This window comes from Cataglyphis hispanica, chromosome 8, assembly GCF_021464435.1.
Source record: "Cataglyphis hispanica isolate Lineage 1 chromosome 8, ULB_Chis1_1.0, whole genome shotgun sequence".
Lineage (NCBI taxonomy): Eukaryota > Metazoa > Arthropoda > Insecta > Hymenoptera > Formicidae > Cataglyphis > Cataglyphis hispanica.
The window spans coordinates 2,455,319-2,478,902 of record NC_065961.1 but is presented as its reverse complement, the minus strand read 5'-3'; the positions used below and the strand labels follow the sequence as shown (position 1 = coordinate 2,478,902).

The 23,584-nt window shown below is 35.0% G+C and overlaps 1 protein-coding gene across 2 annotated transcripts in view; it reads right to left on the bottom strand.

The window, feature by feature from the left end:
* Positions 1-7: 7 nt before the first annotated feature.
* Positions 8-23,584, bottom strand: part of LOC126851381 (uncharacterized) — a 127,836-nt gene continuing 104,259 nt past the window's right edge. For both annotated transcript variants that reach the window (XM_050595292.1, XM_050595293.1), the window contains 7 exons: positions 20,041-20,165; positions 18,481-18,688; positions 16,153-16,267; positions 4,186-4,423; positions 3,096-3,482; positions 2,757-3,008; positions 8-2,574 (listed from right to left, as the gene is read on the bottom strand). In XM_050595292.1, coding sequence (XP_050451249.1) covers positions 781-2,574; positions 2,757-3,008; positions 3,096-3,482; positions 4,186-4,423; positions 16,153-16,267; positions 18,481-18,688; positions 20,041-20,165 — 3,119 coding nt within the window. In that variant the 3' untranslated portion in view covers positions 8-780. The remainder of the gene's footprint in view (positions 2,575-2,756; positions 3,009-3,095; positions 3,483-4,185; positions 4,424-16,152; positions 16,268-18,480; positions 18,689-20,040; positions 20,166-23,584) is intronic.

Here is a 23,584-nt window from a genome sequence, read left to right as displayed (position 1 = left end):
ATGTATGTATATATATATATATATATATATATATATATATATATATATATATACATACATACATACATACATACATCCTCGTTTTCCGCAGGCCGTAGATGTCCCTCGCAAATAAAATATCTCGATTCTTGTGACTTCGCGTCGTTATGACATAAAATACCCAAAGTCAATGGCATAAAATTATGGTCGTATGAGGATCCCTCCACAAGAAAAATTCAATTAAAAAGAATTCAATTTAATCGGAATCTATATATCTAGATATAATTAACATTTTGTTTTTTATTTTTCGATGGCTTTCTCGAACAAATATTATGTTTGTTCGAAATTGACTGCTTTTAATTATACGAGAATAGATTTTATTCTCCTATATTACACGCACACATTTTGCAATGTGACATTAATCATCATAATATGAATTAATCACAAAAATTCATTCTACTTTTTATGTCGCGACATATATTTATAATAAATATCACCGATGCATTTGATCGGAGTTTGATGTCTGCACATTGCAGTTATTAATCGATATCAATAATTAATATCCAACGAAAAACATGATCATTCCTGTGTTAAAAAATTTAAACCTCTTCAAAAATTTTCTTGATAATTATTTTACTAATTTCTCTTGTATTGCAACGCGACAGACATATTCCCGGATATTTCTTAAACTAGGCTCAAACTTTTTCCATTTGAGTCCTAACTGTTGCAGCAGAACAGGTTTTCGGACCACCTACGAAGCCCGAGTTTCTTCTCAGAGGAATCCTCGACCACAAGGACGTATCACTTAATCTCCTCTCTGCTAGGTGACCTAGGTGGATGCGGTGACAGCGGTGTTTCATTCGGGTGCCTCTTTGGCCTGAAACTGGCTGTCAACGAGGATATCCAGCCGCTTTGTGAACCGTGATCATGCAGAGAATCGCTGTTGCTGTTGCTCCGAGTACTATCAATGCTCATTTGCCCGGGTTTGAATCGCGAGAATAAACCAGGCGAGAATTTTTTGGTCGCGGCGGGTGACGCGAACATGGTGGAATGCTTCTTTCGTGATTTGGGCACTTCCTTCCAGAGCATCGTGTCCAAACTACCGGTGTGCGGGCGTTCCTCCGTCTTGGAATTCAGCGAACCCAATATGACCGCTTCTGCCTGCTTTGCCATTTGAGAAATGTCCTCCATGCTGGCTGAGCTTCTTCTAATCTCTATCTTGCCGAGATCCTCTTCAATGTCGCATGAGGTATCATCGGGATTGACTATGATTTCAGGTTGTTGCTGCTTCGGACGTACATCGATTTCTTGGAACTCAATGTCTAGATCCTGTCGAGATCTTTTCACTTCCTTCATACTCTGAGACTTGCCCTCGGGATTCGATAAATTTCTACGGTGTTTGGAAAACGAACCGGCTGCCGGCAAAGCTTCTAAAGAAGTAGACGATCTCTTTTCTTTAGTGAACACCGTCCGCCAGCTTTTGTTTTTACTATCCGTGGATTTACGAACCTTGGGCAGAGTCATCGCTCGTTTGTCAACCGACGATAACTCTACCACAGTTGCGATAGCTTTGCTGTCCTTAATCGAAGACTTAATAAGGTTGCAGCGCTTACAGATAAATAAAGAATTGTTGTGCCTCCTCGAGGTCGCAGTGGAACCACTGCTCACCGAGTTGCTTTTAGTGAGCATCTTGGATGCGTGCTTTGGTTTTGGACTGGACGACTCCCTAGAGTCAAAACTGCTGCTTAGACGATCCGTAAAGATTTTCAGTCGTGACAATAAAGACTTGTGATTATTTGACCCAGTTCTATCGTCGCAGCAACATCGCAAATTGATCGACTCTCGACTGCCGTGTGCGTCCTTACGACTAGATCGGATTTCCTGATCATTCTCTATGATGTTGCCGGTTTTCTTCACGTTATTCTTCGGTTGCAAGTGGGTCTCTGCCACGACGATATTACCGTTTCCCTCTGGCGTTCTGCCTTCAATTTTGGCGACTAGAAATGTCTTCGCCTCCTTCTCCATTTCCTCGAGAATACGCGTACTTTCGGCAGATCTTGCGCTGACCGGCGAACTGAGATCGCTACCAAGATTTTCGCCCCTGCTGCGTCTCCTCTCACGTTCGTATTCCCGAACAGCTTTAATCAGATCTTGATTATGATGATCTAACGAGGATTTCTCCCGGCTGCCCTTGCGGCTGCTGGGGCAACTCTTCCGGCCGATGGTCGGGCCGGCCAACGTTCCTTCGGTGGAGATCTTGAATTTGAGCGTCTTCTCGCTGATTTCTACTTCTGTGGCGGTCTCCGGATCAGAGCTCTCGACGTTTTCCATCTCTTCCATCGTCAAGTTCTCCGTAATATCGTCATCGGTAGAGCGCGAGCGCGAATGGATCGTCGTGGCAGATCGCTTCGAACGCATGCTGTGCGATGACGTGGATTTGACGACGGCAGACGATCCAACACCGCTCGGTGCGTTGGATATGCCCGATTCTCCGACATCTATGACACTTTTCCGATGATGGCGTTCGTCTTTGGCAGCTTCGTTCAGTCTGCGATAGTACTCCAGAGCTTCTCTAACCGGTTGAACTATGAGATTCTGAAAAGCAAGGTTTCATATACATAAGAGATATAACAGATCTTTTCACGCAACAAAAAAAAAAAAATTTGAAGAATTTATACAAGAATAATTGCCGATTTATTTCATTATGCATTTATTATGCAAATAAATGCATAATAAATAAATAAATTAATCCACGTATAAAAGAGAACAGAGAATACCTGTAGCTCGGGAAGAAGTTCGCCGAGGGCTTCGAAGAGAGGAAGAAGAACTAGGCCGATGAAGCTAACCTGAGACGATGGTTTGGTCACTTTGTCGCGATCCATGAATGGCGTGACCGGAAGACCCTCAAGTTTCTCCGCATCGCTCTGTTTAAAGAACTCTTGAAGTAACCTGTCCAGCCACGGTTCCGCGACTTCCATCGGACGCGCTTCATTACTTATGTCGGCCACCTTAATAAGAATCATGGATAGCTGCAAAATACACGATTGCATTGATTAAATGTTTCATTCAATTAAATTAGTAACTAACTTATCAACTTCATTAGTTGGTACATTTACCAGATTTATGTGCGCTTTGTTAGTATAATCGAATTCGGGAATGATATCGGTAAACTGGCCGAGGATCTCGTTGTGCCGAGCCATGTCGGTCGCCAGGATACATCGTATAATGCCCTCGCGCACTATTCTATAGGTAGGATTGTCCAAGGACGCGAGGATGTTGCATTCGGGCGCCTCCAGGACCCGGAACGCCACGGAACAATGATGATTCTCCAAGGGCGAGATATCATTGTAACGTAGTGCCAGTTCGGTCCGCGCGTTTATCTGATAGATATTATTGTAGCCTGGATGATCGAGATCGTGACAGATGCAGGAGACGATCAGTATGAGAACCTCGAGGTCGCCAATTTTCGACGGAAGATCCACCGCCCAGGCTATCGCGTACATCTGGACAAATCAATTAATACTGAATCGATGGCTCTTTTTGGATCTACAGCTAAAAAGATATTTGCCATGCATGCGTATTTCGATCAATCATAAAAAGAAAAATTTAATTTACAATGTTGTTAATTTTCACGTTTAAAGTCATGTCATACAGAGTTATCCCGCAAGAATCATAAATATACTTTGCTAATTATGTTAATTAAAACACAAGCATTGCTATGACTAATTAAATTAAAATATATTTTCTGAAGACATGAAAACTGCGAAAATAACGTGATGTATTTATCATTGTAAACACTCTACAATTTAATAAAGTACTATATATTTAATGAAAAAAACTGTTGACATTTCACTCTAAGATTGATTACATATCACTACAAAAATATTGCGTGTAATTTTTTTAAAGTGTAATATAGATAAGATTTCTTATAATACACTGATATTAAGTGCTCGATAATTGATAATTGAAAATTCGATTTACGTTGATATACACTTCTTTCATTTGGAAAAAAAGAAAAAAAAAAAAATTCTAGAATTTTTTTTTTCGGCGAACAAAATATCTTCGTTTTCTTCCTATAATTACAATAGCATTTTCATCAATGTACATTAAAATAGACTACTATTAATACGTTGCACTACCATCTCTCCGTTCGTTTCTTCTCGAAGGATAACAAAATTCGAATAATAAAAAAAACGAGATACTTACCATTTGTGCCACGCAGAAGCAGTGCCTGAAATTATGAAATGGCACCTCGTTGTAATTATTGTAGACCTCGTAAAGAAAGTTCCTCAGAATCGGCAAGGGAATGTTGAACTTCTCAGGCAGGTCAAGATCGACGAACATGGTCTGCAGCATCAATAGTAGCTCTTCATCTTCCCATTGTCGCGCGTCGAAAGCCGGCGAGCGTAGCCATTCGCGGACACTCGACGAGATTGTTACGTCGCTGAAAACGATACAAAACGATTTATAATTCCCTTCGTCTGGCAGATTCACCTTTCTGATATTTATCAAGCTTTCTAGTGTAATTAATTTAGTAGTGAATTGATACATAAACGCGCAATATAGACTGTAATAAAGTAATTAAATGTACCGTGAAATAAAATAATTTTAAAAAAGTAATACTAGTAGAAAAAGATCTCAATAATTTTATCCTTTATCCACGATTATTAAATGTGAAAGAAAAAGGGCTCGCTATTTTTTAATAATTTTATGATGTTTATTAATCTTTGTTATCACTTTGAAAAATTTTTGCGTCGTCAACAAGAACTGTTCTTTATCTCGCTTAACCGCATGTTCGAAGAAATGCTTCAAATTAAATCAATTGAAGTAAAGATAAGAGATAAATCGTTAAATACTTTTATCTTTTTTTTTACTCGAAAAAGAAGAAAAAAAGTAAAGATTGTAAAATCTTCTTTAGCACAAAATATATTATACCTTGTTTCTTCCTTACAGTTAAAGGATTGCGCTAAAGTTGATCGATATGACGCAAAGGCAAGTATTCGAGTGTTAATTATAACGCTTTACCCTCGCGTCGACAACTGCGCGGGGATTAATCAGATTAATACGTCAGTTTGATGGAGTGCCTCGGCCAACGGCTCTTCGATACTTTGACAGATAATGGGTTATCCGCTCGCATTCGACTAAATCAACACCGGCCTGACCTATGTTGGGATGATCAGGATTGTATCGGGCGCGGATATCGATTTGCTGCCATCGCGGCGGTATTGTATTGTGTCAGTACATATCGTCACTCGTGATTACGTATTTAGCGAAGTGCTGATGATTACGCGATTCACAATTTTATACTTCAAGTCATAATTTCAGCGATAATATAATCGGCTCGCTGTACAAACTCATTAAATTTACGCGAGATCGGACCGCTTGTAATCCAAATAGCACGTGCGCTCACGATATAAATGTATAATTACATATATACTACGTGTTTTCGAATAATATAATATTTAAATAATTATATATTTATAATTCTCGCGCCTGACGAGTATTTGATTATAATATTGATTAAAATTACCGATCAAATTATTTTAATGGTTGCAATGTAAAATAAACGGAACATTTATATTAGATTAGTAAAAGTATAAAAATTCATCTCCTTTTTTTGATTTTTATGTAAACAAAATACCAACGAATAAACAGATGAACAAATAGCGAGCTTTTTTTGTAAAAAAAAAAAAGATAAAAATAACATTATTGAAATAATATTTAAAAATTCATTATGTTAAAGCAAAGTTTGTAATAGAAATTACACTATCGATCACAAAAATATTGCATCACTTGTAGAAACAAGGAAGTCGTTACTTTAATGAACAAAAACAAATAGAAATATTATAATTAACTAATAATATCCATTTACCAAATTATATTTTTATTATACTATTATTTTATGCTTCAATAACTTTATGAACCTGAGCGAAACAGCTCATGGGGAAAAAATTAAAAAACAATCATTTATTTGTGTTTTGTGCATTTCTTGAGATTAATGATATACATTCCATGGATACTGTAGAAGATGTCCCATAAGAGCATCTTACGTGTTTTTTTTTCTTTTCGCGCGTGCGGAAGAGACCTTTACCGGGAGATGAGAACGCTTATTTACTTACGACCACTAATTGGCAATCCACGTTTAGCCGGCATGTCGAATCGCGGTAACGCGCGCTTTGTGAGACGCCCGTCATTATAGGCGCCTTAAGCGCGCGACTAAAGACCCTTATTACCTAGATAACGGTAGCTTAATGGCGTTTTGCGGTAACGCGACAAAGTCGAATAACCGCCGCCGAAGGAAACGATAAATAAAATGATGAACGGAAGCGAGCGAAACTCTCGCGAGTGAATAGAGGCATTGTGTGTCTACTACGGAAATTTTCTTAAATCAGTTATCTTTGTTTAACTTTTTATTTGCACCTTCTGTTGACAATTCTTTTCTTCGACGTATCAAGCTTATCCAAAAAAAATTCTTATGTAATGTACTTCCAATTAAAATATCTCTACAATTAGAACCGTAATCAAAAATCTAATAACACTATTTCTGATATAATCTTGACGTAAGCTGGTGACTATAATAGAAATAAATGATGCACTCGCGAGATCTCGAAATCCACGAAAAGTGATGATTTTTCTTGTTTTATAGATTTTATTTCGTTTCACGCGTACAAAACATTGTTTCTAAAAGCGTAATTGCATTGCGCTTTAAATTTTTCTCGCCAATAAATTATATTGTATAATTCAATTATTATCATCATTTTGGGAAAAGCGAAATAAAATTTCCATACAAATTTCCGAAAATTCAAGTAGCGGGAAACACAATTGATATATAGAGCGTAGAATAATATATAAATTGTATTGGATAATTAAGGTAATGAAAAACCGTTATGTATCAATCAGTTTATTATTTATCATATTTTCTAATTAATTGATTAATAAATATTTATTATTCAATCAATTGATTAATAATCAATCAGAAATGGAGAAAAATAGAATATTCGGCATAGAATTATTTCATAAAGCGTTTAATATTTTGATAAAATTTCGAAGCGATAAATCAGCTGATATACACTGATCTTTTGACATTTTTTATGTATATTGTAATATTCGCGCGGCAAAAGAATTGGTAAATAATTGCACGATGTTGTTCCTAGAATCATCCTCTACTAACAATTAGCGATTATTAGCTCAATTATAATTAATCAACTTTCTGATTAAGAAAAATTGCTCGGTCCGACTCGGTTAAAGTTCGATCGATTGACCGATGAAGGCAGTTGAGATCATAGTCGTTTGCTTCTCTTCTCTTTCCAGTCAATCTCATATCATGTTACCGATAGTGTAGTTGACTTATACTCTATCATATAAATATCATGTTGACGAATTGATTAGAACGACTTAACCCGATTTTCGCGCGCGATAAAAGGTTGACCCTCCATTTCCTAGATTGTTTAGATTGTTAGCATCGGAAATGGGTATCCTTCTCTCTTATCGCGTCTAACAAATGCATCTATCATCGCACCCGTTATGATATCGCATATGATGTAATAAAAACTTCACTTATATTCGACATATATATTTTCGATATATATGCAAGATAAATATAATAATCACAGTATGATTACCGCCATTTTTCCAAGTAAAAAAGAAAGCTATAAAAGAGTTTATAGACCATTATAACGGATGTATCGAAAATCGCGACACACACACATATATGTGTGACCAGGAAGAGACGATTTTCATTGATTAAATGTGCAGAAGAGATTCTCCCATGTAAGACTTTACTTTCTTCCCATCCAATTTCGACACCCAATGGTTTGACTGTCCCAAATACATTATGAAAAAAAGAATAGAAAATTGTGACGTAAGAAAGCTGAACGGAAAAAAGAGGAAGCGATTATTGCGGACTCACTTCGAGTGATGCGGAAACCTTGCCCGGAAGCGAGAGTCTCCGATTCCTCCCCGCTATCACAAGGTCCTAATCGATCGGAAGGTAGAATCGCCGGTAAATTACGATAAATGGCAGTCCGACTTAATGTACTGTGTCGAATCGCCGCGGGTGTGACTTCTCTGGGAAGATACAGAAACGCGTCTCGCTGCGAATGTCGCTTAAACTGTGCGCGATTTGCATAACGATGCAATCTTGTACGGAAGTAGAAACAATCGGAGGAAAGATTTTTAACGTTCGTCCTATTCCATTGATTTTGTTCGCATGTATGCAAGCTCTTTTCATAAAAAAAATAATTTCGTGAATTATAATAAGAATAGTAATACACAAAGTTATGCCATTTTACTGAAATAACTATCAATAGACGACTTTATTAAAGTTAAGCACAATTAAAAAAAAAAAATTAAAAATCTATTTTAAGAATAAAAAAATAATTTAATTCAAAGAAAATCATAAAACTACCACATGTATATATTTTATTAATTTATATATCGTTCTCGAAATAAAATACTATCGACCTTACAGCAGAATAATGTAGAAGATATAGAGAAACACCCCTTGGGATACTCGGAGTATTAAGGTCAGCCTCTCATTCAAATGCATCTACATAAGAATGTGGTACTTCGAAGCGAAATAGGATTAGGCCACTTAAGTCGCCAAACTTCTTGGCGTGTGAGATCTCCGGAAGATTTCCGGGATTACCTCCCAAAGTCTCCTCTCGATTTGTTGGTCTTTTCTCTGGAGAAAAACTTTCTCCCGCGAGAGCAGTAATGAATCACAAGAGTCTAATACAAAAGTTTAACGCCGTATCATCGAGACAGTTTCGAAAGTTTCTGGATCACAATTTACAACACGTGTACATCATATAATGACATTTATTTAACTGCATTGTCCGCTCAATTCGCGCCCATCATCAACGTTATTACATTTATTTTGACACTAATTCCGTCGAAAATTCTAGTCAGCCGATAAACGAATTACGGCGCCACATGATGCGCGGATTAATCTCGCGATCGTCTAACTGCTCCTGAAGCGTGAGATTTTTAAAGTATATTCTCCTCCTCCCTCTCCCCCAAGCCATAAGTTTATCGCTTCGCGCTTGCGTCACGCGCCCTATGAATATAAAAGAGAAAATTACACACGAACAAAAGGCATACATGTGTGAAGGCGTAAAATATGCGCGATGCATATGCAGAGAAACACCCCATTCAAGCCATGTAATTGTTCCGCTTAACATTCTTCATTAAAAATCATTTATTTCTCTCGCACTTTACTCGAACATTTCATCTCCTATCCTCGCACGTAGAAAAAGTTCAGATAAAAATTATCATACAATCGGGAAACGGAAAATTTCCTCATGACTGAATGAATTTAAAAGAAAAAGAGAGAAAAATGTAGATGAACAAAGAATTTTAAATTTATAATTTACTGTCTCGTTATCCTTTTGTAAGGCTAAAGTTAAGAAACAATTTTCAAAGTCATCAAGCTAAAACTGGAGAAACAAGCAAATATATAATTTTTCTAAATATAAAGAACTTTCGAACAGGGAACTGTACAGAGAAATGCTGAAAGTTGTTACTAAAGATATTACAAAGATCTTTGCGATTTCTTCGCACGATACGCGTCTTAAAACGATGCGACGTGCTCCATAAAACGCTCTGACATAAAGAGCGTTCTCGAGGATGAAAAGTTGAAGCTCTTCAGGGTCTTTCTTTATAGCACCCAGAGCTTGCCCCGCATTAATGCATGTGAAAACACGTACGCGCGTTAAGGAGCTTTAAAAAAACCCACACACATATCTAAAATCTTATTCGTTCACGTGCTTATTATACTTCCTGAACACCATGTAAAAAAAATCCGAATGTTATGTAATGAAATAATTTTAATACAACAATTCAATGTCCCCTTAGAGAAGTTTTTAAAAGGTTAAAGCGATCAGCTGTTTCATTCAGTGTCGCAAATATATGAAAAGTTGAAAAAGCTTTATCGAAATTAAATGTCAACGGTATCCGACAGTCGCCTTATTCTTATTTTATAATTTTTTTCTCTTTTTCCTCATTTTATGCTTAAATTTAACTTTCAAACTGAATTCTTTTGACAAGAAACGTATTAAACTTTTTCGATTATATATATAATCTAATTTTTGTGAAAAGTTTCATATTTTTATCTGCAAACCATCTTTTTTTTTAAATTAAATGTTTTGATAAACATTAATACACAATATCTCTTTGTGAATCTTTAATTTCGCTCTGCAAGATTTGAAGACGAAAGAGTACGAGTTTCATAGAACGATATTATCTCCATCAAATGACGCCGAACGTTTTCATGCCAAGATATCTCTGCAAAATCGATCCGCGATCTTGAAAGGTCAAGTCTTACCGAGTCGATGTTTAGTCGCTACGCAGATATATTCGTATTTAATTGCGTTTGCAAACGCACCCTCGAGCAAGTCAGACGTTGCCGAGACGAGGCGAGACATTTTGATAGACAGACGAGTGACGTAAAGAACAACTCTCGACAGCGTGTTACTTCTATCTTTCTGTGCAAGAAGCCTGAAAAGGTCGAAGTGTCATCTTTGATCTTCGTTTTACTGACGGGCTAATTTTCTCTCCCCCGCTGAGCGGGGGGTTGAAAACCCAAGTTTTCATTATTTATTTTATAGAAAAGCAATATCACCAAAATCAAATCGCCAAATATTTGCGTTACAATTCACGTGGGTTTGTTAATCAGATTGTTGCTCTTCCGGTTTCGCGAACGCGATCTATCAATTAATATGTATGGTGTATCAACTGTATACATGAGTGTTATCAGAAATTGTTGTTGTATCATTATGAGTATGGCTGCACAATAGCTTGATTATTCACGCATGTAACACAGAATAATATCTGCAATTTAACGCTCTTCACAGAAATTTTCATTTGACTTGTAATAGATTTTTTTAAGATTTAATAGAAAACTGCTCTCTCACGAGAGAAAACGGATAAGATAATCATCAATAAATCATATAATTCAACAAAATAATCTATAGAATAAATTAATTCTTCTATAATAGAATAAACACTTTAGAAGCGATCTTACGTTATTTATGATTTGCAAACGCAGGCGCATGTTGCAATCTCTAATGAAATTGTTAATTAATTGTCTATTTGTAGGTTTAGCTTTTTCTTGAACGGTTTGACGTTCGTTTAATTAGCACCGCGGTTGTCTGCAAAGCATTCAGGCACAAAAAAGTCAAGAAGTTCGCTCGCTAAATTTTTGCATCGCCATTTGTGAAATATCATTCGAATGTTCTCCGCTTACAATTACGAGTTAAGAATTGCCAGATATATACTGAGAATTAATAATCTCGCTGCATACATCACGAATCGCGATGAATATACGCGATGTGTTCGCTATAAATATTTAATTGTAAATTACGCGGAATGAACGGAACATATAGTATAAAATTTTAACGCAACATCCAGGAATTTGAAATAAAAGAGACATGAATTATAAAGTAAACTGATGACCGATATCCGCAAAATACAAATAAACAGATGAAATCATTCTAGCAGATTATCGTTCGATTAAAATTGCTCGACCCGAATCCTCGCGCACACACAGTCGTCCTAAAATCGACATGTTATTTTTGCTGCGCGAATTGAGATTTCATATCTTCGAATATGCAGACACGTTGCAATCGAGTGTAAAATCGTAATTAAATAGAAATCCAAACACGAATGTTCGTAATAATATCCCCGCTCGAAGAAGCTTGACTGAAATTATCTCTGTTATTTCCTTTTAAAAATCCTATATTAAAATCATAAATTATCGTTAAATATTATACAAATTGTATAATAATTTATTATATTTTAAACGTAATTCTAAAAATGAAAAAAAAGAGATAAATGTTCATAAGACAAAACACGTTAAAAGCGTTACTACTAAAATATTTATTTCTAATTCATAAAATTGACTATTTTATTTCGTATATATAATATTATTTCATATCAAATTTTAATTAATATCAAAATTAATTATTCCTATATTACATTACCAAGAAAAAAAAAACATTCTCATATTTCGAATATTTTTTTTGCCATTTCTAATAATGACAAATCGAACCGTTTTTTTCTCTTTTATTCTTCTTTTATTAACAAAACACGGACGAATCTGGCATTTTAATATTCAATGATTTCGCGAGATCGCGTATTTCATGAATCAGAAGATTGTAAAAAGATAATCATTGCGCAAGTTAGATATTTTTTAAAAATACTTTATAAAAATTACTATATTTTTTATATTAGATAACAATCGCATTCTGTGGCATTCCAATAATGTCAATATTACGCGCGTATATTTTCTATTTTAAGACACGAGAAGCTGTGCACTTTGCACCTCATCATCTTTCCACGGTGTCTACATCCTCCAATGTTTCGCGAAAAATACATTGGAAAAGCGTCCTGCCTCCTTCCGTTATATGACACATGTCACCTCCTGTTCATCTTGTTTTCATTTTTAAAACATCTCAGACGCATGTAAAATCAGACGCTATTCTTTCAATTTCTCGATATTGCAAAGGAGAGTGATAAAGCGCACACGAGCAACTGAACAAAGTATATAAGGTGTCCGATATTGATATTCTATGCATTTCCCGTTTACAGGTAGAACCGAGGTGAAAAATTCTTTATAGAAAGAGAGAGAAAAGTTATAAGATTTAAATTTACGCACAAAATATTATTTTGACAAATAACATTTTGTCTGTAAATTAAAAAATTGAAATATTGAATAAATCTAAATGGCGAATTCAGGAAAAAGATGCGTATATGAGATAAATTATAATTAAATTGATAATCCGAAGATATATCTCGGGAAGTGCATTGTTATACAAGTAACTCGTGTAATTGGAGATGTAAAGTATGCTCATCGGTTATTAGTGAATTCATAAAGTATAAACGATTCAATTGTTCCTACTTCGATTCTAGCAAAATTTAATATCGGAATTTCCGTCGAGATCCATTAACGCTTCAGCAATTAACAATTTGTATGAGTTTTATTACATATTGCTAAAAGTAACGATTATTTCATTAAATGTGCGTTCGCGCGTTCGCGAATTTTTCTATTAATCCTGCGTAATATTAAGAAGCGATATTGTAAAATATAATATTGATATAATAAACGTTATTTCGTTTTGCGATTAGCCTAGCTAATGAAAATGCGGCAACGATAACGACTACGTCGATTATATAGCGCTACTTGCTCGTTAGATCTCATCGTGTGTTTACACTGTACGCGTTATAGTTAAGTAAAATTTAGAACCAGACTTCACTCACGTGTGCCAATATCAATTTAGATTCAAGCAATCTCAGTAATCAATATAAAGCGGTTTTAATATTAGAATCGATTCGGCATCGACGCGCGTCTGATCGGCGACGGCTTTTACTACTGCGTACATCTGAATTTCTCTTATGTGTATTATTTCATTCGTATATGTTTACACGAGTGTGCTCAATAATATCGTATAAAACAGTTATCTTTTTATGCTCAAACAATCTGCTCTGCATTCTCAAAATCACTAATCGGCTGATGAACATCTGAGATACACAATTTTTTGATATTAAAAATTATTGTTTTTATATCATAAGACTTCTTCTTTAACAAAATATCTCTTATTTCTTTCGAAAATCTTTAAAAAGTTATCTTTATCAATATATTCCTATTTTATAATAATCTCATGAATAAAGACAGTGAATTACAAAAAATTAGAGCATATTATGTATTCATGTTCTCATATTATTTCATAATTTTTCGCCTAATATTTTATAATTTTTCTTGTAATTCAAAATAAATCAATCTTGTATCGTTTCTCAATCGTAGTATCGCAATGTCGCTCACATTCTGCAGATGTGATTTAACGACTCGTTCATTTTCAGCGGCACAAAATCGATATGTCTTATCTGGGATTTATTGCCGCGACACTGTCAGTGGTGATCTTCCGCCAGAGTAGACATCGTCCTTAGAAAAAGATTCATTAGACCGCGCTCGCATCATCGTAGATCAATCAATCAACTTCAACGATTCATTCGTTTTCTAGCTGTTATTTGCGAAGTGTTTCGTCACTATCGATTGTCTCGAGAATAAATGTGATATTCTGTGCGCGCGAAGAGAGGTAGCAGAAATAATCCTTAACCGCGAATCGCGAGATTTTCATTTAAATCCGTCAAATTAAAAAAGCTCTTTTATATCTATCCATCTTTATATATCTATATATGTCTCGCGATAAAACTCATACTAAAATATTCCCGTATGTCTCTAAAGCTTGTGGTTGCAAAATTCATATTTTATCGAACGTGTTTCACGATGTATGCAACTTTTATTCAAGAAATATAACGATGCATGAATCTGAATTCATCATTGAAAAAATTTCGTTAAAAAAAAGGGGCGCAATAACAAGTACATATTCGCGTTTAATATACGCAAAATCGGAAAATGGAGATAGAGGTGTCCAGCAAGAACGTGACTGTTTGCGTGTCGAGATTTCACGGGAAGTTGAGTTGCTGGTCAATTTTTTATCTCTTTTGTGGCTTTAAAATGGGAATTGATCGATATCTTTATTCCCGACAATCATTTTCTCTGATATTTCAATACACGATACAATCGATATTTTCTTCCAACCGAATAGTTTATCCCTAATTCACCGATATAATCGTTCCTCGAAAATTCTCCATACTTTCTACATCGCTACGTAATTAATTTTGCGCTCCGCATCCTTTGATCTTTGACGTTCAATACAGAAAATTAAGCCATCGATGTGGACGCTTTATTGACTGTAACGTTCAATAGAGGATATTTCAATAGAGCAATTGCAATATGACTTCATCATCATTATGGTCCAAATCTCTCATTCGCTTTACAATAAATTGCAACGACTATATAGTCGTATTTAAACGTAAATAAATATTAATTCATCTAAAGACTCTTCACGAGCAAAAAATTAATAATTAATACTTAATTTAATTATATATAATTTCTCATTAATTAATAATTAATTTAATCATTACAATATCTCCTTTAAAACTTGTCAACCGTACGAATATAACAAATGATTAATATTAATCTAATTATTATCGTCACGTCTTAAAACTTTTTAACTGGTCATATAGAAAGCACAAAAATTTCTTGTACATGAAAAGTGCAGTTTCGAGTGACATCCTACATCGACGAAACCATCAACGTCTCGTACCGCGTTGAACAATTTTCCCCCTTCCCCTGGCTGATCAATCTTCGAGGTCCGGATCGCGTTTGTGCTATCTGCGCGCACGATCAACGATCGATACGCATCAATGTTTCATCACAATGACATGGGGAACGCGGCAAACTCGTATTATATTTTCGAAGTCGGATCGATCAAATCGCCGTACATGTATTGTACAACAATGTAACTGGAAACAGCGGCATATTGCTGCTTAATAGATAGGATTATCGCAGCCGCTTAATCATCGCGGCCGCTGATGGCCGCACGTCCGACACAACGGCCTATTGGCATTTCGATCAAACATCCCGCGCAAAAGCACCTCATTGCTAATACTATCCACGTAATATCGGTATTGGGAGAGGATCTACCTCGCTCTATATAGAGCAGATAAACGTCTCGTTGATTCTCCTAACACTATGTTTTATTTATTTATTTTATGTTGTTGATAAACACGAACTTGTCTCCCTCGTGAAAAGCAAGATAAGAAATTATCGGATTTTCGCTATTCTGTCTTATATATGCGCGATTGTTTTCTTTTTATTATATACTTTATATATGTAATTATTATATGTTTTATGTACAGAGTGGAAACATAATCCAATCAAGACGGAAATAATTTCTCTTTCGAGAATAAATGTACAGAATACAATTTTTTTTTTATGCGAGACCTCTCATACATTTTTGAGAACACTGATTTTGAAAATCGAAAAATTGATATCTCATATTTATGTTCTTGAATAATTTCCAAAAATCTGTCTCTCTCTCGTTTAGTCTTTTGAAAGTGCAAAAAATCTCGTATGAAAAATTGTCTTCTTTTTCAACAAGAATTAATTCTTTACGATTTTCACTACGTTTTCTAATTCATTCTGTATAAACGCAAGAGTTTGTCACGTGTCATTCACACTAAAAAAACCAAGAATATAAAAACGAATCGGTGCCTACAATCTGTCGTACAGTTTTCATATCAGTCAAATCGAAATATTGATTGACTCACCAGATATTGAGAAACTTCTCCCGAACTTTCCGCTTCATGCTGTCACTCTTTCGGCGATATTGCAATCTGCGGCAGGAATCCATATAGATGGGCTCCGGAAGTTGCTTGTAAAGACCTGCGGAAGACAGCGATTTCCAGATTAAGCTCCTGAGAACTTTCACGTTTGCTATAAGAAGCTTGCAACACAACAATCAGCCGTAATAAAAAAAAAATACATCGAACGCGAAGAATGTTGATTTTCTCCATAAACTCTGCGTCATTTTACGTCGCGCGACAAAATTTTATAAAAAGTATTTCACGCACTGAGAGCTACCTTCTACATATAGCGACTGAACTTTATACACGCGCCGTCCTCTTTTATGCCAGAAAATTTTCTATTTTCTCTTATTGTTAGTAAAAATTTTGCGGAAAATCACAAATGCACAATAAAAGCGCAAATCACAAAATCTCTTGCGAATCATGTTTCGACGATAAAGGATATCACGCACGATTGATTTTAAGCAAAGATGAAAAGATCAATTAATATGATAGCTGATCGTGAAGTTTTTCTTGTCTACGGAAAACGTGCAGAAAATCACCCTACATATGAGCTCGATTAGAAGCTGAAGATAACTGAAATACCTGGAACAGTTCCCTGCATGAACAAATATTTATTCAGCGGCCGCACGATCCTCGCTGTTTATTCGCTCGTATATCATTCGCCTTCGAACGGCCAGCGCCGTAAAACTTTTCGCGGAACTTTTATACTTGACCGAGATGATCGACTTATCCCAATATATCTTAAGATTTTGATCCGCATCAAATGTTAGCGCAGGGAGAAAAATTTCGAGAAAAATTTGTATCGTTGCGATTGTATCGAATAGGACATTTCGAGATTAATTCTCAAATGCTACGACAAATCAGAAATTTGAGATTTATTAAAATATTAGAAAAATATTTGAATAACAATCCATGAAATTAACCCTTATTTATTTAATTTTTCTTTCTGATTTTACAAAATTAAAATTTCTATCTTATTTAGCACAATTCGTTTTAACTTATTGTCTTCCTGATCTCGTCGCATGCCACATTTTTTTATTTGATATTATTCGTAATATTAAAACTGCTTTCGAATGATTTAATGTACAATAAAATCAATACTTCAATATTGATTTGATAACCGCAATTAGAACTCAATCATATTTAATTCTATTGAATTTAGGATTATTATATTAATAGGATTATCGAGTTGCATGAAATCGAAATTTCAGGTGTTTCCATATTTTCGAATGCCGTCGAAAGCGAAGGATTTTTAGAGAAAAACTACTTACAATTAATGAAAACACGAATTCATTATACTTCAAACATTTTTATATAATCTCTTTAAAATAAGATCATTAAAATTTTATTATTTTTAACAAATAGTCGAGATGTGACGCTAAATATAAAACTATGGGATTAAATCCAATAAATTAAAAGCGCAAGAAAAATATAACGAAGAAGAGCAAATTGAAAAGCACAAAAGATGCCCGCGATTCTCACGCGTCAATGCAAATAAATTTATCTCCAATTTCATTTCAATATCCCGCCTAGCGCAAAGTCATCAAGATTCTTTGTACGATAGAAACAATTGCACAATTTTTCCATTTCGATATTGTATATCGGTCCACCGTCAATGCCCTCAAATTAAACACAAAACAGCACCATAAGAACAAATCAATTTTTAGTTGCGTGCACTTTATTATGTATGCGCTGTATTACGATAATGGACCCAAAAAGAGATTTAGAGAGAGAGAGAGAGGGGAAAGAGGAATCATTATGTGTATAATTATCGACGAATAATGACGACACCGACCAGAGAGAGCGTTTCATTTCGCTAATGCTTGCCATTTATGTCAAAAGTAAAATTGATATTAGTCCCGAATTTCCATATCGCTGAATTATTTCATTTATTTCGATATTGTGTCGCTGCCACGGAATCCGATTATAAAAATCGAATTTGTGTATCCGGAAATTTTGTCATCTCTTAAATCAATCAGCTGATCGATATCGCCATATTTAGAATCATCGAGATAATCAATCACTCTTTTATCATATTATAGACAAATTTTATAAAGAAAAAATTGAAAATAAATATATTTTAGCTTTATCAATCTTTAAAGTATGCCTTGTTAAAAGACCGCAAATGCTTTCAATTGAAACCACGCATTTCTACATCAAAATTATTTAGCAAAATCATCACTGAATCTCTGCAGTAATTAAAAACAATTACCTTTGTAAAGCAACTGACGTAATACTTTAAAATAGGTCATCCGGAAATACTTTGTATTTAAATATACCAGTACTTACTGAGCCAGTTCAACTGATCGTTATTCTCCAATTTGTTCTTGAAACTATCCACTTGGCGTTTCAATTCCCGCAAAGCGAGGGAGGGTGTGGCGTATAAAGCTTCCTGATGCTCTCGCAGTTGCCGCTCCAGAGTCGCAACGCGCCTCTCCAGAGCCCAAAGCACCTCCGCTTCAATCACCCCCGTGGAAGCGGGATGCGAGCCAACAATCTTGAAAAAAAAAAAAAAAACACAACTAGCTAGCATAAACACGCAAAATACACGCCACGCATTCTAACACGCGTGCGTTGTGCTAAAAAAATTCGTATCTCGCTTAAAATAACATCTCTTTCTTTCAATTTAATCGAACTAAATAAATTAACTCGATCATCTCTTCGCCCATACAGATTTGTATATGTAATTACGCACAATTCGCGATAATCTATGATCTTGCTAATATATTATTAAAAAAAGATTACAATATAAGATATTCGAAGAAAGTTAATTTTGGTTATAGAAATTTTACAAATAAAATTACAAATTTTTAATTTCGCAAAATTAGAAAAAAAATTTTAATAATTAACAATTAATTACATGGATTGTCATTCAAATTTCTTTATCGCATGTATGTATCAAGATTTTTATTTTTATTTTTATACAAAAAAAAAAAAAATAAAAGCATTTTATAAACGCGCATCTAATGTAATTTTAAAACGCTTTTGAAGTTTTCTCAGTTTAATAAGCAGAGATCGATGTGTGTGTGTGTGTGTGTGTAAATATGTAAAGGGTTGTATATAGATAAAAAGCAACTTATGAAAGAGATAATCAAAGCTTTTCACCAAAGTCTCGCGATATAAACTCGTAATATTTTAACGACAATATTGATTCACATCATACGCGCGATGAAACTAATTATGGTAATGCTATAGCCATTATACAAAGCTACGCAAATTTAACGCTCATTATCCGAAAGCAAGACGTATTATACTCGCTCGAAACACATGGTTCTTGATGTAATTGTTCCAGTAAAAATTAATCGCTACGAAAAAGCACGAATCAAAATCATTCATGCATCGTACCTCTTCATACAAGTATAATAAACAATTCTTTTTTTTATATAACTTTCAAAAACCACAAATTATTTGTTAAAAACTATTAAAATATTTCCACAAAAATTATCAGTGATTAAATTCAATGATGGAAAATAGAATAAAAGCGAGTCACTTGTGACGAACGAGTGTAAAGTTTGCAATTCAAGAAATTTCCACTAGACCATAAACTTGAACAAATACGCAAATTAAGATACACACGATATTTCTACGTTTCGCGATGTAAGAATTTTGATACGCGCATCTTTTTTTTTCCTCGATCGCCCAAGTAAAACAATAAGTGTCCTAGCAACTCACTATCCATTTGACTATCGTCGCAATGATACGCAGAAAATATTTACGAGTTACGCTGTATCATTACGTTCGTACAAGTCAATTCAACATAACATTATTAATAAACACATTTTTATTATACATAGGATGTAGGAATATAATTAGATGTAGATTACGTAGATTAATTTAAATATAACTTACCTGAAGAACGTAGGGCGTATCGGGCGTGTTCGGCGGTAGATGGGTCGAAATGTTGAGGAGCTTGTCTCCCTTGCGAAGCTTTACGATGTCCAGAGGGCCAGCCTCTGCCGCGCTTCTAAAAAGCTCTGTAAAGACAAAACGATTCAATTTTCCTTTTATTCCAAAGATTTATTCGCGAACGAGATCTTTGAATTTTCTGTCGCTTTTAACAAATTCGAGAAATATAACGACGCCTCATGTATATATAACGAGATGATCTTATCATCTCTTCTAGAGTTATCTTATCCTTCGAACGATCGGGACACTCTGTGTCCCGATAATATTAAATAATAATAATTAATATATGTGATAAAGAAGACATTTATATGATGCCGGTTCACTCCTCGCTATTAACCTTCAACCCGTTCTTACAATCGCGCGTGCAAGGGTGATATTAACTTTATTAAACGCCGCTATCACCCCGTGGCTGTCTTCCGATTATACTCGGGCTTCCCAACAATGAGAGCGCCAAACGCGGCCGTAAAAGTCAGTTTCTCCCTCCCTTCTCCTGTCGGACAACAAAACTCGCCCATTCGGATAACTCGGCGCGGGCACGACGTACCCTTTCCGGTATATCGAGCGTTAACGCTCGCAAGAGCATAGTAACGGGTATCGTGCATCGTTTTATTCATTCTATCATCCGTGTGGTGCAACAAGAGAGAGGGAGAACGTGTATTACTGCGGCCCCCGGTAATTATTATCGACGACGCAACGAACGCCGCCGGAACGACGCGACGGCGGTAAATGCCCGGTACCCACCGTCGGAAAGTTTCCGAATCAATTAAACAGCACGGATATAGTCAGACCGGGATGTTAACGACCGTGATTACAGTTCGTTTTAATAAATTGGAGTGAGCTTGAAAATAGCAAACTACATATGTAACATAGGCAATATTTTCCAGTTAGTTTAATTTAACATACAATTACAAATAATAATTAAATTGAATAAATATATTTTTCTCGAAATTAAAGAAATCGCAGACTACTTTAACAAACATTTAATTTAATTATCCTGGCAACATCGCGGAATTAATTTTACCGTTAACGGGTATAAAAATAAATTGCTCCTAAATTCATGAAGAATACATACATCGCACATAAATCTCCCAAGAAAAAAAAAAAAAGATAAAATAAAATAAAATAAACCCGGCGTATGATACTGCATACGGAGTAAAGTTTGCATCGCCGCGAAGAATAACATCGAAAGCTGTGCAAAAATTCGTTGAATAAATGATTCAATCACCGCGCCGTTCCTGTCTCTCCTCTTATTTTAGCACGACTACGTGAAGTAGCTTGAAATATTGAAAAGCTCGGCGAGTGTAGTATTCAGTATCAAATTCAACAGCCAACAACATCCGACAACCGACTTTCGCGGTAGACTAACGAATAAATTTCTGTATTTTATTCCCGGCAATGAAAAACGTAGGATACAAGTGGCTATGATTCTAATTATCCTGCTAATTACACGCGATATCAGAAGATATAGAATCGTGCCATTTTCGCAATGTCTATTGATATCTATCGGCGATATTATTCAAATAATGACGTAGGTTAATAATCGATCCTGAACAATACATCTTAATGCACCGGCGGGGAAGAAAGGGAGGGGGAGGAATACGATCTCGTCCCATTCTCGCATGAAAAATAGAGGTGCGGCGAAACAACATCGCGCGATCATTTATAAAAGAGCCCGAGGTCGGGCTCTCTTTTCAACTCATCCCCCTGACTGACGTTCGCGCGTCGCCCGGGATGAAATAAAAATATTCCGAGCGTCCGTCCCATGCGCGCGCGGAAGGAAACGCGGCGCCGGCGCCGGGGAGATTCGTGTAACGAAACACGAGAAATCATGGTATTTCACGATTTATCTGGTAACAGGGAAAGGGGAGTGGAGAGAAAGGGGTTGAAATGGCACACCCCGACGGAACGTTATCACGAATTCGTTTCGTTTCATGCGCGAACTTTACGAGGGTGCGCAGCAGTTTTCTGCCGCGATTTTACTGTCGAAGGGCCGAGGAAAGGAGAAGTGCATCTACGGCGAAAAGTAAATATCGAGAATACACTCGTCGATTTTTTTACTTTTAACAACAACAACTCTATACTAGCGATCGAGCCCATCAGAAACAAAAGCTATATTCGACGCTGCTGAAATTTGAATAAACACTTTTATTGTACGTCCAGATTGCCTCGTCAAATGAAAGGTTTATCACAACGCGATTAAATGACAAAGGACATTTACATTATTTCGTCAGAAAAATTAAAAATTTTATTTCCTTTAGTAATTTAATCAAGTAATTGATTGTTTGATTTAGTTGTTAATAATAAAGTTTTATATGTATAAGCAATAAATATGCTCATTGTAAAGAAATTTAAAGATTTTTCAATGTATGTCCGTTCAGTAATGTAACATAAAAAATTTCATTATTTCACGATAAAAATAGAAATAAAATAGTAACTATAATAATGGATATAACAAAAACAATTCAAACCATTAAAAATAATTATTTGAATAATCTTGTTTCTATAAAAGATTTATAATTTTACATATATTTTTTTCCGCAAAAATGTGCAAACACAAAAGAAATATTTATTTGAAAGAAATGCAATATTTGAAGATTATTAAAAGAGAAAAATAATAATTCAAAAGAGCAATCCAAAAAATGACAAATCGCATTTATTTTGAAAATAATCATTTTATGCTAATCTATAAAATTATTTAATATGATTAAAGAAAAACGAATTTAAAAAATTATAAATTGTATAAAAGCTGATAAATTGTATATATAGTAAACGTATGAGTACAAAATAAAAATAATATATATCAAAATATTTTATTGCGCCTATGATAAGATAAATAATTATTTCAATCTGATTTATATAATTAAATATTTGATTTAATATTAAATATATATATTCTAAAATTAATATTTTAAATATAGGGGATTAACACATTCAAACATTTCACATTAATCATTTTTAATTTAAAAAAGAAAATAACACACAAATAATTTCATTTTTAATTTAGAATGTATTACTTTGCCTTCTGAAAAATAATAACGATAATCGTTTAATACTCTCTTTAATAACATGGAAATATTTTTTCAAAAATTATCAGCAAATAGATAAAAAGAAATATTTTGCAAAATTTTATAAAATAACGTTTTCACCGCAATATTGGTAAATATATGCAGATGCAGAAAATATCTCCGCAATATTTTGCTAATAATCGTAATCTTTCCGCCAACCGAGCAGAGCTCAATTCATTGTAGAAATATAGCCGCGCATAAATGCTACGAGAAATGCGCATTGCACGAATGCAGCGCGTGTCTACCACGCCCACGCGTGAATTCGAGATGCTAATTGAACCTGAAACGATTGTTTGTATCATCGGTCCAAACGGCAATGAGAGCAACATTCAAAATGGATCGAAAGCGCAACAAAATTTATTGTAAATATCATTCGCAAACACAATTGTTTGCTAGAAAAATCTTTCCTTTTTATTTTAATT